The sequence below is a fragment of the Mobula birostris genome, chromosome 5 (assembly GCF_030028105.1).
Source record: "Mobula birostris isolate sMobBir1 chromosome 5, sMobBir1.hap1, whole genome shotgun sequence".
Lineage (NCBI taxonomy): Eukaryota > Metazoa > Chordata > Chondrichthyes > Myliobatiformes > Myliobatidae > Mobula > Mobula birostris.
In genome coordinates this window covers 118,582,039-118,598,549 of record NC_092374.1, presented here as the reverse complement: position 1 = coordinate 118,598,549, position 16,511 = coordinate 118,582,039, and the positions used below count along the sequence as shown (strand labels likewise).

At 40.8% G+C, this 16,511-nt stretch overlaps 1 protein-coding gene across 1 annotated transcript in view; it reads left to right on the top strand.

The window, feature by feature from the left end:
- Positions 1-16,511, top strand: part of LOC140197951 (low-density lipoprotein receptor-related protein 1-like) — a 2,495,129-nt gene that overhangs the window by 1,025,922 nt on the left and 1,452,696 nt on the right. Inside the window, exon 9 of the mRNA XM_072258609.1 lies at positions 14,591-14,780. Coding sequence (XP_072114710.1) covers positions 14,591-14,780 — 190 coding nt within the window. The remainder of the gene's footprint in view (positions 1-14,590; positions 14,781-16,511) is intronic.

Sequence of the window (16,511 nt, the reverse complement as noted above, 5' to 3'; positions counted from 1 at the left end):
ACTCAGTTTTACCCCCCTCCCCCCGGTCAGTCCCTTCCAACCTACATCCATGCCACATCACACACTCTTTTCAATGCTTTCAAGTTCCCTGGCCCCGATAATCTTATTTTCATTCTGGACATCCAGTCCCTATACACTTCCATCCTCCACCAGGAAGGCCTCAAAGCTTTCCGTTTCTTTCTGGTCACCAGACCCAACCTAGTCCCCTCCACCACCACTCTCCTCACTCTCAATAATTTCTCCTTTGGCTCCTCCCACTTCCTTCAAACAAAAGGTGTAGCCATGGGCCCTCGCATGGGTCCCAGCTATGCCTGCCTTTTAGTGACCTATGTGGAACAGTCCATGATCCTAGCCTGCACTGGTATTGTTCTCCAATTTTTCCTACTCTACATCGACGATTGCATTGGTGCTGCTTCCTGCACCCATGCAGAGCTCGTCAACTTGATCAACTTTGCCTCCAACTTCCACCCTGCCCTCAAATTTACCTGGTCCAGTCCTGACACCTCCCTCCCCTTTCTCAATTTCTCTCTCTATCTCTATCTCTGGAGGCAGTTTATCTACTGGTGTCTATTATAAACCTATGGACTCTCACAGCTACCTGGACTATACCTCTTCCCACCATGTTACTTGTAAAAACACCATTCCCTACTCTCATTTCTTCATCTCTACCGCATCTGCCCTGAGGATGAGGCTCTTCATTCTAGAACTAAGGAAATATCTTCCTTCTTCAAAGAAAGGAGCTTCCCTTCTCCACCATCAACATTGCCCGCAACCGCATCTCACCCCATCCTCCAGTCATCTCACTAGGGATAAGGTTCTTCTTGTCCTCACCTACCAACCCACCAGCCTCTGCGTCCAGCACATAATTCTTCATAACTTCTGCCATCTTCAGCGGGATCCCACCACCAAGCAAATCTTCCCCCCCCACCCCCGTTCTTTGTGTTTCTCATGGGGATCACTCTTTATGCGACTCTTTTTTCCATTCATCCCTCTCCACTGATCTCCCTCCTGGCACTTAGCCTTGCAAGCGGAACAAGTGCTACACCTGCCCCTGCACCTCCTCTCTCATTACCATTCAGATCCCCAAACAGTTCTTCCAGGTGAGACAACTCTTCACCTCTGAACCTGTTGGGGTCATCTACTGTACCGGGTGCTCCAGGTGTGGCCTCCTGTACACCAATGAGACCCAATGCAGATTGGGAGACCGCCTTGCTGAGCACCTATGCTCTGTTCACCAGAAAAAGCATGATCTCTCAGTGACCACCCAATTTAATTCCCCTTCCCATTCCCATTCCACCATGTCAGTCCATGTCCTCCTCTACTGTTGTGATGAGGCCACACTTAGGTTGGAGGAGCGACACCTGATATTCCGTCTATGTAGCCTCCACCCTGATGGAATGAACATTGATCTCTCGAACTTCCAGTAATGACCCACCACACTCCCCTTCACCATTCCCCATTCCCATTTCTGTCTCTCCTCTTATCTTCTTATCTGCCTATCACCTCCTTCTGGTACTCTTCCCCCTTTTCCTTCTTCCATGGCCTCCTGTCCTCTCCTATCAGATCCCCCATTCAGCAGCTCTGTATCTCTTTCACTAATCAACATCCCAGATCTTTCTCTCACCCCTCCCTCCTTCCTGGTTTCACCTCTCATCTTGTTGTTCTTCCTCCCCTTCCCCCTTTTTCTTAATCTGAGTCCTCATCTATTTTTCCAGTCCTGATGAAGGGTTTCAGCCTGAAACATTGTCTGTACTCTTTTCCACAGGTGCTGCCTGGCCTGCTGAGTTCCTCCAGCATTTTGTGTTGTGTTGCTAGGATTTCTGGCATCTGCAGATTTTCTCCTTTTGTGATCAGACTGTAATGACTTTTTTCAATAATTCTCTGGCACGGATTCTAGTTCTGTGTCTGGGAACTGAGAATTAGGGAGAGGTGGCGAGCAATAGTGAAATGGGATTCATTGGTTATGGGGGACCGACTAGAGGTTTTGTGGACTGGAAGGAGTCTCCCGGATGGTCTGTTACCTCACAGGGGTCAGGTTCAGGAATGCTTTGGTTCGGGTCCACAGCATTCTTAAGTAGGATAGTGAGCAGCCAGAGATCGTGATCCATGTTGGTACCAATGCCATAGCAGGGAGAGTGACAAGGTCCTTCAAAGTGTAGTTAGGGAATTCCGAGCTAAGTTAAAGGTTAGGGACCAGGATTGCTACCAATGTCATATGCTAGTGATACTGACACCTGGAAATAGGAAGATAATACAGTTTAACATGTGGCTAAGAACATAGGAGATAGGGCAGGAGAGACGGCTTCAGAAATTTGGATAATAGGGCTCTCTTCCATTGATAGAGGGACCTATACAGATGGGACAGTTTGCACGAGAACTGGAGGGGGACCAACATCCCTGTGGGAAGGTTTGCTAGTGCTGCTTGGAATTGGGGATGGCGGTTTAAAATAGAGTTGCAGGGGGATGTGAACCAGAGTGCCAGAGTGTCTAGTGGAGTGATTGTAGAGAACGTAGATGTTAAACCTACAACAAAGATAAGAAACAAAAGGCTGAGCATGGTGGGACTAATGTTCTGAGTTGCATCTTTTCAACAGTGAAGTAGATGAGCTTCGAGCATGGATTGGCACTTGGAATTACGGTATTGTGGGCATCAGTGAGACTCGGTTGCAGGAGGGGCAGGACAGGCAGCTAAAAGTTCCAGGGTTCTGTTGTTTTAGACATAATAGATGGCACTATTGTCAGGGAAAACCCAGGTGTGGGTTGATGGGACTTGACAGAATAACAGTTCAGCATGGAATAGATGAGCTGAGTGGCCTGTTTCTGTGCTGTAATACTATGACTCATCCCTGAGTATGTATCCTGGGTGCTAAGCAAGGTAGCAGTGTAAGGTCTCGCTTGCTAAGCCCCACATTTTCTCTTTAACAATATTGGAACAGTGTGAATATCAGAAAGAAGACTCTGACAGATCTCTCCATATCTGTCACAAGAAATCATATTGAAACTTCTGAGATCATAACTAATACTCTTCTCGGGTGAATGTGAAGAGCCACTGACAGGCGCTCCCTGGTTTTATGTTCTTGAAGAAACACTTGAACAAAAATTAAATGGACACTGTCAGTGAAGTGAGATCCGCTTCCATCAGGAAATTCTGTCCTTGGTGTTAATATTTTCTCACTCCGTAATCAAAAACATAATTATTATTAATTCATTAGTTCATAGTGTGCTTCTGATGCCATAGGTTTGGATGGGTGAATTGAAAAGTAAGATAGTTTGAAATAAAAGTTGTAAAGATGATTTAAGTAAATTTAATGGATTAATATGAGAAAGTGTTGTATCATGTGTGAAACAAATATGCTTTTGATTATTATTTTCCTGTTACAAAATTCATGGAATATTCTGTGGCAGTGAAATCAACTCCTCTGAGCAGAGTTCTTCATTTCAATTGCCTCTGATACTTGTTAAACTCCTTTCTCCCCAAGGAACTTAGTTCTTTCATCACTTGTAGACTTGGCTGAAATCTTTACTGAACTACCTATATTTATCATCAATGTTCCTGTTGCTTGTTACAATGTTTTGTCCCAGTCATACTCTGCCTTTTCTGCTACAGACTAGGTGTGCAAGTGGTATAGTGTTGATATAGGTATGAAATAATATGATAGAGTGCATATACATAAATTTAAAAAGAAGCAAACAGCAGAACATAACACCTCTGATCTACATTTCTAGTACTATACAAATATTAGGCACAAGGAGATCCATCGTACTGGCTATCCCAGCTTCACTGCTAAATTCAAAATACCCGAATTTTCTTGGCTATTTCTCTTAATGTCTATACTTGCCTGTGCAGGAATTTCAGTGGAAATTATATTATGGTTTTACTTGTGACATGTAAAGCCACATAATATAGAACAAAGATACTTGCAAGTTAAACTTGACAAATTGTAAAAGATAAGAAGGAAGCATTTTCAGCAATTAATTTCTCATTAGTTGATTGTCTAAAATATCACACATTTGTGTTTCAGTGACAATATTCTTTACCATGGCTTTTAGCAAAAAACTATGAACATATTCCTTAAATTAGTTGGAATGAAAGCAGCTGGTAAAATTGAAGTCAATGTCCTCTGAAAGTGAGAAAGTTCCTGAAACTCCTAAGACAAAAGGCAGGTCCATGTTAAATAAAAACCTGCAGATACTGCTAATCTGAAAGGAAAACAGAAAATGCTTGAGATATTCAACAGTTCAAGACAGCATCAGCAGAAAGAGAAATGGAGTTTGCATTTTGGATCTAGACCTTTGCTAGAACCAGGCAAAAAAATGTTCCAGTTAAGCAGCTCAGAATTTTTTAGTGAGTGGGTTCAGTTCTAAACAGCTTTAATAATCTCCAAATCCAAATTTTGGATTTCTATGTATTTTTTCCATAAAGTTCTACCTAACGGAATTTGCAAATATTTACAACATTGATCTTTTCATAACTCACTGCCTCTCAGCTACTGGGATACTAATTGATGTTTACCTTCATGAATACTTCAAATCACCAGTGGGTATTACCTGAACATTAACTGTCAGAAATAAATCCTCCAAAGAAATAACTTTGATAGACAAAAAGTTAGTATGTTGGGCGATCTGCAGTAACAGTGGTGGCTCTATTATTTCATGAAGCCAAATTTAAAAGCCAAAATTTTGCTATTTGGTCCAATCTGAAGTTTCCAAGCAATTTTTCAAAGTATAATTTTTAATCAGATATTTTGATCAATTAATACGTTAATATTTTCAACAATTGCTTTTCTCAGTAATAAATTTTTAATTAAGGCAAAACATTCCTTTCTTTTTCTTTGGTATTTTAGTCAAGTTGTTCAGTGATTTTGGATGAGGCATGCATTGTTTCACAATAAATCATGAAAAGAAGTAAACAGCCATGAGTGCAGTGGATTCTATTTAACTGGGCCTTTGGTTAATTGGAGGAGCTGCTTATTTGGGACAACTCTTAAAGGACAAAATTTAATGAAGAAAACAGTTTGGATTCCCTTCATTTCTTTGGGACGCTATGCCACTTAGGACAGGAGACTGTTGATGAAAAGTCTCGAACAAACATCAGTTGCATGTTCTTATGTGGCTGTCAGACACTACACCGTACTTAAAGTGAACAGTTTCTAAATAGTGTCAGTTCCATGAATTGTGTTCAAGTAGCAGTGATTTTTGTCACTGATAGTTAGTGAGAAATAAGCATTAAGACAACTCAAAACTGTTTAGCTCACTGTGCTTTCAAACATTCAGGCTTGGAGATGAGAGAAATGATCAAGAGCGAAAATTAAATGATTTCACTACTTACACAAGTTAGAAATCATGACTAATTTGATAGTGTAACATGTGAATGTTACACCATGAAAATGAAGATTTAGCAATGCCACAGCTTCTAACTATCATCAGTTGTGTGCACATGTGGCTTAGAGTGAATAGCTTTTAAATGGTATCAGTTGCGTATGCTTGCGTTATGTTATTAATTTGGGCTGACCATTATGAATTAAAAAGCAGTGATTTTTGGCACTACTTCATGCAGGAAAACAATGAATGCAGTTTTTCTTTATCTGCAAGATGTGTCTGGAGCTGATTTTGCTCATTTACAATCAATCAAAAAAAACAATGCATTGTTTTAGAGTACTATAATATATTGGTAGGGTTCTAATTTGTTCCGTATTTCATTTAAATACATAATTTGTTACTAAGTTAAATGTGGTTTGTCTTTTTTAATCTATCTCCATGAGCCAGACTTTGAGTATATAGTGATTATGAAATGCCAGCTCTTGGCATCATTACTGTATAAAATCAGCATAAAACCAAAGGTCAGGCAAGTGGTCATTTAAATGTAATTACTTCTTGGTTTGCCTTTTGAGAATCCTACAATTTGATTGGTTTCTCAGCAGCTTCATGACTTCACTGTTTCTGGATGCCAGAGATCCCAGACAGAGAATGCCAGATTGCAACTCCTACACTACAGTGGCTGAATAATCATCATTTTCTGGCATCCCTAATCAATTATATCAGAAATCTGGACATTGCTTTCAGTGGTACCTTACCCCTCCACATGTTTATTTTTGGATACAATTTGTGAGGAAATACTTGTGCTATAAAAATCGCATAAATATTAACTCTTACGAAATAAGTTACAATTAAGTTCTTAAAAGAGCACTTATTCTGGCCTTGGGAAGCTAATTTCATTAGGTGATAGCTGTAAGGTCAGAAGGATAATATTTAAAAAATATTTGTGAGGGATCTCTTTTGTAAAAACAGTTGTGGGTGCCTGGAAAGTACTCCCAGGGGAGGTGATGAAAACAGATACAACAGTAACATTTAAGAGGAACTTTGATGCAGAAATGAGTTAGGATATATTGATATTAAAGGGATGGGTGTCTTAAAAATCATTAAGATGGATGCCTAGTAGGCACAGATACTATTGGCTGAAGATTCTGTCCTGTGCTGCACTGATCTTTTTTCCATATTCTATGTTGTGGACTATTTTATGCTCAGTTTAGGGAAATAGTATTTTTTAAAGAATTTACGTGTTTCTAAACATCATGATCCATTGTAAATTAAGCATACTATCAAATTAGGTTTAATAATTAAAGATTTATTTTTTGAAAACATAAAAAGTTAAAAACATAAAGGTACTTGAAGGGTATATACACTTACTTAAAGAAAACATGAAAAATGACCTAAAACTGAACTGCTCACCCTCACAATCATTCTTCTCCATGAGGGTGAAAATGATGACTTGAGTGAAGGCTAATTATAACAGTATTAAGCAGAAAGTGGAGAAACTGGACTAGGAGCAGTTGTTTGGGGGTGAGTCCATATTTGATAAAACGGAGTCTTTCAAAGTTTAGCCGATTAAAGTTCAGCACCAGCATATTCCTGTCAGGATGAAAGATAAGGAAGTCAAGGCTTAGGGGCCACGGATGATGAGATATAGCAAATTTGGCAGTAAAAAAATAGGACGCATATCTAAGGTTAAGAAAATAGAAATCAGACAATGCTCTTTAAGAATATAAATGAATCATGAAAGAACATAAACAAGAAATTAGGAGCATTGAAAGAGGCTACTAAATATCATTGATGAATTAAGGAAAATCTCAACTTGTATGTATGTAGCCAAAAGAAGTGGGTGAGATCCTAAATGAGTACTTCGACCAAGGGGAAGGACATTGATAATGATGTGATTAGGGAGGGATATGTTGATAATCAAAGGCATGTTGATATTAAGACAGAGGAAATGTTGGATGTCATGGCCAGGACACAATGGTATCTATCCCAGGATAGCTGGACCCTTGTTTAAAATGTTTGTGCTCACTTTAGCAATGGGGAAGTTATCAGGAGACTGGGGAATAACCAACACCATTCCTTTGTTCAACAAGAGCAACAGGTGATAGATCAGGAAATTATAGGCAGCAAATCTTACATCTGTGGTAGGGAAATTGTTGAAAAGATTTTTTTTAAACAGGATTTACCTGTATTTCAAAAACATGGATTAATTAGGAATAATCAACATGGCCTTGAGCCAAGGAGGTCCTTTCTCACAATTTGATTGAGGGATTTAAGGGATTAGAAGGACAAGAGAGCCACGTTAAATAGATATGAGCTTCACAGGCTGAGCCAGCATACATAGCTGTCCTTGAGAAGGTAAAGTGAGCTGTTTTTTTGAGTCATAATTTTACATTTTGGGAGAAACAAAGAATGCAAGGAGTAGGCATAAAGTGGAGTTGATAGAAAATGAGATGCACCATGATTTTATTGACTGATGGACCAGGCTCAAAAGGCTACAATGACTCTTACCATATTTTCTTGTTCTTACTGAGCAAGATCAATACTGTTCAATGCCACGTTTATTTGCATCTGGCAGAGGGTTAGGAACCAGATTGAAGGGACTCAGGATAGGCTGGATGGTGAAAAAACAAAGATAGCATGCACTCAGACTGTCAGGAAGGACAGGCAGATGACAGGACATAATTGCAGACAGCAGGCTGAGTATCAGTGCATTAAAGATGCAAAATCAAAAAAAGGTAGCAAATACAGTACTCAAAGTGTTATATCTCAATGCATTGAGTAAAAGAAATAAGTTGGATGATCTTGTTGCACATTTACAGATTGTTGGATATAATGTTGTGGCCATCGCTGAATTGTGGCTGAAGGATGGGTGTAGTTGGGAGCTGAATATCCAGGGTTACACATTGAATTGGAGGGACAGGAAGGTTGGCAGAGTGGGTGGCATGGCTCTGCTGGTAAAGAATGGCATCAAATTAGCAGAAAGATGTGACATAGAATCGGAAGATGTTGAATCATTGTGGGTTGAGTTAAGGAACTGCAAGAGTAAAAGGGCCTTAATGGTATTTATATACAGGCTTATCAACAGTAACTGGGATGTGGATCACAGATTGCAACAGGAAATAGAAAAGGTATGTCAAAAGGGTAAGCCATACACATCAAAGTTGCTGGTGAACGCAGCAGGCCAGGCAGCATCTCTAGGAAGAGGTACAGTCGACGTTTCGGGCCGAGACCCTTCGTCTGGACTAACTGAAGGAAGAGCTAGTGAGAGATTTGAAAGTGGCAGTGGGAGGGGGAGATCAAAAATGATAGGAGAAGACAGGAGGGAAAGGGATGGAGCCGAGAGCTGGACAGGTGATTGGCAAAAGGGATATGAGAGGATCATGGGACAAGAGGCCCAGGGAGAAGGAAAAGGGGGGGGGGAACCCAGAGGATGGGCAAGGGGTATAGTCAAAGGGACAGAGGGAGAAAAAGGAGAGTGAGAGAAAGAATGTGTGTATATAAATAAATAACAGATGGGGTATGAGGGGGAGGTGGGGCCTTAGCGGAAGTTAGAGAAGTCGATGTTCATGCCATCAGGTTGGAGGCAACCCAGATGGAATATAAGGTGTTGTTCATCCATCCTGAGTGTGGCTTCATCTTTACAGTAGAGGAGGCCGTGGATGGACATGTCAGAATGGGAATGGGATGTGGAATTAAAATGTGTGGCCACTGGGAGATCCTGCTTTCTCTGGTGGACAGAGCGCAGGTGTTCAGCAAAATGATCTCCCAGTCTGCGTCGGGTCTCGCCAATATATAGAAGGCCACATTGGGAGCACCGGACGCATTATATCACCCCAGCCGACTCACAGGTGAAGTGTCGCCTCACCTGAAAGGACTGTCTGGGTCCCTGAATGGTGGTAAGGGAGGAAGTGTAAGGGCATGTATAGCACTTGTTCCGCTTACAAGGATAAGTGCCAGGAGGGAGATCAGTGGGGAGGGATGGGGGGTACGAATGGACAAGGGATTTCTCCATAACTTCCACCACCTCCAATGGGATCCCACCACTAAGCACATCTTTCCCTCCCCTCCCTCTCTCTGCTTTCCACAGGGATCGCTCCCTACACGACTCCCTTGTCCATTCGTCCCCCCCCCCATCCCTCCCCACTGATCTCCTTCCTGGTGAGGAAGACAAATGCAATGTTAGCATTCATTTCAAGTGATCTAGAACAGACAAGCAAGGATGTGATGCTGAGGCTTTATAAGGCACTGGTGAGGCCTCACCTTGAGTATTGTGAACAGTTTTGGTCTCCTCATCTCAGAAAAGATGTGCTGGAATTGGAGAAATTTCAGAGGAGGTTCACAAAGATGATTCTGGAAATGAAAGGGTTCTCATACAAGGAATGTTTGATAGCTCTGAGTCTAGACTCACTGGAATTTAGAAGGATGAGTGGGGATTTCATAGAAACTTTTCGAATGTTGAAAGGCCTAGACAAAGTAGATGTAGAAAAGATATTTTCCATGGGGGGGTGGGTAGTCTAGGACAAGAAGGCAGTTCCTCAGGTTAGTGAGGCATCAATATAAAACAGAGATGCGGAGAAATTTCTTTTAGCAAGAAGGTCATGAATTTGTGGAATTTATTACCACAGGTGGCTGTGGAGGCCAGGTGGTGGAGGGTATTTTAGGCAGAGGTTCTTGATTGGACACGGCATCAAAGGTTATGGGAGGAAGGCTGGGGAGTGGGGCTGAGGAGGGGAGAAAAGGATCAGCCATGATTGAAAGGCAGAGAAGACTCGATGGGCCAAATGACCTAATTCTGTTCCTATATGCTGTACAACCAAACAAAACAACATTCGTCCAGACCATGGCACACTCACAAAACTTATATCAAGCTCAGCAAATAAACCAAAAAATTAGACTATAAATAAGTTAATAACATGTAATTCAGAATGCATGTAGTAAAGCATGGCTTAGGTAAACTACAGTAAACAGCTTGCTGCCCTAGTGATGAGACTGCCATGGTGGCAGGTTATTCATTAGTCTCATAGCTTGAGGGGAAAAAGCTGTTACCCTGTCTGGCAGTCCCAGTCCTGATGCTTCTGTACCTCCTTTCTGACAGTAGTGGGTCAAGGATATTGTGGGATGGGTGGTAGGAATCCTCAACAAAGCTTTGGGCCCTTTGTCTACAACACTCTCAGTAAATTTCACAAAGAGGAGAGAGGGAGACTCCAATGATCCTCTTGGCAGCTTTTAGTGCCCTCTGTTGGGTCTTGCAGTCTGATGCCTTGCACTTCTGTAAAACACAGTGATGCAGCTGGACAGGAGATTTTCAAAGGTGCCACTGCAGAAAGTTGTTAGAATGAGGAGGCAGGCTCGCATGCCTCAATCTCCTCAGAAGGTGTCAATGCGGCTGTGCCTTCTTGACAAGTGAGGAGGCATTGTGGGTCTGTTTTGTGTATGCCTCGGAACTTTGTGCTGTTCACTCTCTCCATGGCAGTGCCATTGATGAGTGATGGAGAGTGGTCAACCTGTGGCTTCCTGAAGTCCACAATCATCTCTTTAGCTGAAAATGGCGGCGCAGTTGTGATTCAGCAGCATGAACAACAATGAACTGAGCACACAACCCTGGAGAGCACCATCATGTTGTACTGCTCAGCACGATGAGCTTGAGATGTTGCTGCCAACTCGGACTGATTAGGGTATTTCTGTCAAGAAGTCCAAGATCCAGTTACAGAGAGGGAGATTTTCCCTCAGTGAGGACAATTTACCCACCAGCCAGTGAGGGATGATCTTGTTAAATGCCAGGCTGAAGTCGATGAACAACATACGAGGCATCGTTTTCTAGGTGGGACCAGCCAGAGTGGAGGGCTGAGGCTATGCTATCATCAGTGGATTGGTTTGAGCGGGAGGTGAACTGGAAAAGGTCCAATGTAGCTTGAAAGGTCCATTACCAGCCACTCAAAGCACTTCATGATGGTTGAAGTTAGTGCCACAAGGCAGTAATTGTTTAGGCCATTTACTGTCGCTCTTTTGGGCACCAGAATGATGGTTGCTGCTTTGAAGTCACCAATTCTATTTCAGTGAGATACTAAATATATTCATTAAGCCTTCTGTTAGCTGGGCCACACAGTCCCTTAGCATCTGACCAGGTATATTGTCTGGCCCTGAGCTTTGCATGGGCTTACCCTCACCTAAGCTACGGCCAGCCAGGGTGCCTGTTCCTCAGGAAGAGAGGGGGCTCTCCTCGATGTCACAATCATTCAATTGGTAAAGCTATGCACAGGAAGCATTCAGCCTATCAGGAAGGGAGGCATCGCTGTTGTTGATACGCAGGCGTACTTGTACTCCATTATGAATTGCGCACCTTGCCACATGCCACATGCCACACGTCCCTGGTGTCACAAAGGTGTCTGTGGATTTTCCGTGTCTACTCACGCCTAGTCTTCCTGGCACGAGAGAGCACAGCACTTGTTGTCCTTAGTCATCCTGTCCCCAGATCCCTAAGCAATGAATGAGCCTCTGAAGACCGCCATAGTTTCTAGATTACCCTGGCAGAGTAGTGTTTAATCACAGTAATGCCCTCAATGCACTTTCCTATGCAGCCAGTCACCGATCCCGCATATTCATCAATGCTGACGTGATGATTGTAGATAGCTGCCTCCCTGAATATGCTCCAGTCCATGCTTTAGAAACAGTCCTGCAGCACTGAGGTAGCAACTTGTGATAAGATCCTCATCTCCCTGTGAACGGGTTTGACACGTTTAACCAGTGGTCTGTATGTAGGGATTAGCAAGATGGATCTGTGGTCTGAGTATCCAAGGTGAGAATGGGGTGCAGCCTTGTAGGCGCCATGAAGGTTGGTATAAATCAGGTCTAATATATTCTCTCCTCTGGTTGTGAAGTTGACACGCTGGTTGAATTTTGGCAGGACTGTTTTTATGTTGGCATGACTGAAGTCACCAGCAACAATGAAGACATCATCAGGGGAGTGACTTTGAGATTACAGATTGTGCCATAGAGCTCCTGCAAAACTTCCCCAGTGCAATGTAATGTTTTAATAAAAGAATGGTTTATTTGGAAGGAGGTTAGGAAAATAAATAATAAGGGGATACTGTACATGAGAAATTTGTAATGAGGAAAAGAGCAGAGACGGAGCCAACTCACTGGGGTGAGTGTACACCCTGCTGTTTTCATTTCCTGTTATCTCATGGCTACTGTTTACCCAATTTGAACTTTTTGTAGCATCTTTTCCAGTCTTCACTGGTGTTTTCTTTTTCACAGAGCACTAAGAAAACCTTTGAAAAGTAAAAAAAAACAGTATGTGCTCAAATGCACTTAAATACTTTTTTTACACAGCTCTCTTTCTCTTTCATTTACGAAGCTCTATTTTATTCTGCCACAAAGCAAAGATTTATTGAAAAAGATTCCCAGTTATTTTTTGTTGCAATCATTTCATTTTCTCCTCCTGTCACCAAGACTATCAACAGTGCAAGTAGGTTGGTTTTACTAATGAGATATGACTGCTGTAAGTGCTCAGGTCTGTAACCCAAGTGCTTTGCTAAACATAAATAAGGTTGAAATTATCGGTAATATGTCGCATCTGATGCAGAGATATAATAAAAAAACTAGATGGTGGATGTGTTTTTGTGCATCAGCTCAACTGACATTGTGCATTCTGAGAAAAGGAGCATTTATTTTCAAGTCCGGGTTATTTTGTGTTTAAGTTGATTCACTGACATCTCTTAAAATAATGCAAATCTCAGTAAACAAAAAAAACAAAATCCATAAATCACACCTTGTAACAATCTGTATATCTGAGGAGAGCATGTACAAACCAATGTGAGTTGTGATTTAAGGCTTTATATTTTGCTGCTTCCAGCAATCCAGATTCAAAGTTGTACTGATAAAACTGTCACAGGAAAAGAAATTCATAAAAATTTGTAGAATTATTCCAAAATATATGCAGAAAGTACTTTATCAACATTTTTAAGGCTTGTTCCTATGGCTGAAAATGAGTAACAGAACTGTATTATGAATATATTTAGGATTTCTGGTATCTGTTATACCTTGTGTGAGGTGTCAGTGCTACAGTAGGCCCACTATTCATATCATAAAGGAGGAGGGAAAAACAATTTTCTGGTTAATTGTTGATGGAACCCATTCCTTTTACTATCCACAGGAGTTTGTGAAGTTATTCTTTGCAGGACTGCATAGGAGTAGTGTTTTAGACCATTGTTACTCAAGGTGGTTTTCTAAGCACATGCTTCATTTCATTGAACATGGATGGATGAGGCACAGGATGGCCATCATTTTTATTTGATGGTAGCACATCCTGCTCTTGCAGTTTTTAGACACTTCATGAATTATTTTGCATACAAAGAGTTGATGTTAATTATTGAAACTCCTTTTGAAGATAGAGTTCTGAGGAAAATGTTCAGAAAGCTGTCAGAAAACCCATGTTAAATAGAAAATGCTGTTAATAACCAAAGAGCCTGAGACCTAGGGACAGAATTTGGCCAATGCCTCTGCCTCACAACTCCACCGATCCAGCTTCAGTCCTGGCATACATGTGGATTTCTCACTGTTACTGCATAGGTTTTCTCCCATATCCCAAAGACGTGCTGTAAGTTTAATTAACATCTGCATGTTCCTTCTTTCTGTAAGTTAAGAGGCAAATGGATTAAAGGAAGGTGACAGAGAATAAATTGCAGGAGCAAAGGGCCATTTAGAGGGGGTGGGGATGTAATAAATAGGATGCATCTGTGGTAAAACAAAATGGCTGCCTCTCACAGAAGGTAAATAAATTAATGTAGACTCTTCTCCAGTAGATGCAATTGTTGGAATAGTACAGTTTGCTTTTGTTGGTAACAGATGATTAGTTAATTCTGCATTTCTGATAAAGTTTCCCAGTAGTTTAAGTTTCACTCTAGAAATTAGCCATGCATTTCTCTAAAAAACAGTGATGAAGGTAAAGTACTTATGTTTGAAAAAATAAATCTGGGATCTAATATCAAACATCTGTTTAATAAAAATGTTTTGCTTCATATATTACTCTGCTCTTTTGATACTTATTTCTACAAAGTACAAACTGATACTAAAAGTAGAGTTGGATTGGTTGGATTAAAATAATCTATATTACATGAATTTTATAAACAACCCATTTGGTGCTCAGATACTTCAGCTTAATCTTTGAAATGGTAATAGTCATACAAAATGGATGAATGATAGTGGCCTGTTAGACAATAAATTATCCACTGATAACAGATGTTAAGACTAAGCTATATTTTACTTGCAGGTGCGACATCTTTATAGTTTGACAGTTTTTGAAAACTTCATTTATGCCATCAACTTGGATAATTTCACTGCTAAGTACAAAATAAGCGTCACAAAAATAAACAGATTCAATGACACTGACATCGAAACACTAGCGAAGCTGGAGAACGGTGGAGTTATACATGTCTACCATAAACTAAAACAACCATTGGGTAAGTCTTTATATTCCATTGTATAACTTTTGCTGTCTGCACCCTAATTTTGTTCTCTGTTCTCAAATATTTTGGAAGGTTTTTTTCACATTTTGTTTCTAATTTTATTATTTTGTTTATTGTTATAGTTCACATTTTGTTATTAAACCCAAATTCACTCTGTGGTATCATTCAACCATTCTAAAGTAAATTTAGAGTTAAAAATTGAGCATGAATCACACCTCCTTAATGCCTAGTATTACATATATATATAAATGCACTTCTGAAAGTCAGTTATGTTGAAAATAATGGGACCAAGTTTTGGAAGGTGTATAATTCAAAGTTCAAAGTCCATTTATTATCGAAGTATGTATGCAATATACAACTCTGAAATTCGTCTTTCCCACAGTCATGAAACAAAGAAGAACCATGGAACTGACCCTTACAAAGATAAACATCAAACACCCCTCCCCTGCACACGCAAAAAAAACAGTAGACAGCAACAAAACAAAATGAGTGCAAACACAGAATATAAAGTACAAAAAACACATTTCAGTACTGTTCAGCTCAATGTTCATTATCTGCCCTGATTCAAAAATTGCCCAAAAGTAGTAACAGAAGAAGAGTGACAAGAACCAGAACTAGAAATAGAACTGAATTTGAGTCCAAATCTACAGTCCGCATCAATCAAAGCTTGCTCTGTTGTTATCCGCCGGCGGTACCAGGGGAGAAAGATCATTTAAACGCAAGAACTTTTCCTCAGGAAAGAGAGATTATAATATAATATTATACAAAATTATAGCATGCATGTAATGCTAGTTGACCACGAGCATAATCCAATATAGCAATTGCACTCTTCCGAGTGGACAGGAATCCACAAGACAGCATTACTGAAAACTAGAGTTTAAGGTCAACCTATTGTCTGCAGGTCCGCAAATCTACATGGGACTAGAGGCCAGAGACGGCCAATCCTGGGGTTGGAGGGAAGAACAGGGTTTGTTTTGCTTTGGTTGCTTTGTTGGTGTTGTTGTTGCATGTGTTATTCTGTGAGATTGCTGAGCATGCTGTGTAGGCACCAGAATGTGTGGTGATGCTCAAGGACAGCACACAGCTCCTCCTTAGTTCGTGTTTATTGTTTAACACAACACATTTGAGTACATGTGATAAATAAATGAATCTGAGCCTGAACCTGACCCAGTCTGTTTAAAAAAGGTGAATATGGAAATGGTACATAACTACTGGATTTTATTTTAAGAAGATTTGTGTTGCATGGTTTTGCAGGATTGTTGGAGAGCTCGCTGTTGTCTCAGGTGAATGTTTAAAGCTGTCATTAAACACAGCATATATATATATATATATATATATATATATATATATATATATATATGTGTGTGTGTGTGTGTGTGTGTGTGTGTGTGTGTAAGTATGGAAACTAAGCTTCTTCAAGCCTAGGGGTAAATGGATACAGTCTTACGATGATGAGTAAAGTTCAGTTCAGTTTGTGGTATTTAGTTGAGTAGTGTTGGAGAGAGAGAAGTGTTTAGTTCTTCAGGTGAACTGATGCCATCGATCTTCCCATTGTCCTCCAAAACTTCCAAGTTAGCCAAACTTGACCAACTTAAGAGCACCCTCTTCGAGTGAAAGTCTACCAACCCAGGCGAGGGTTAGACACACTAGTGCTCCACAAGATCGCTCCTTCACGCACTAATAATCACAGATCGGTCCTCAGTCCCACACTCGTGGGCACCTGGA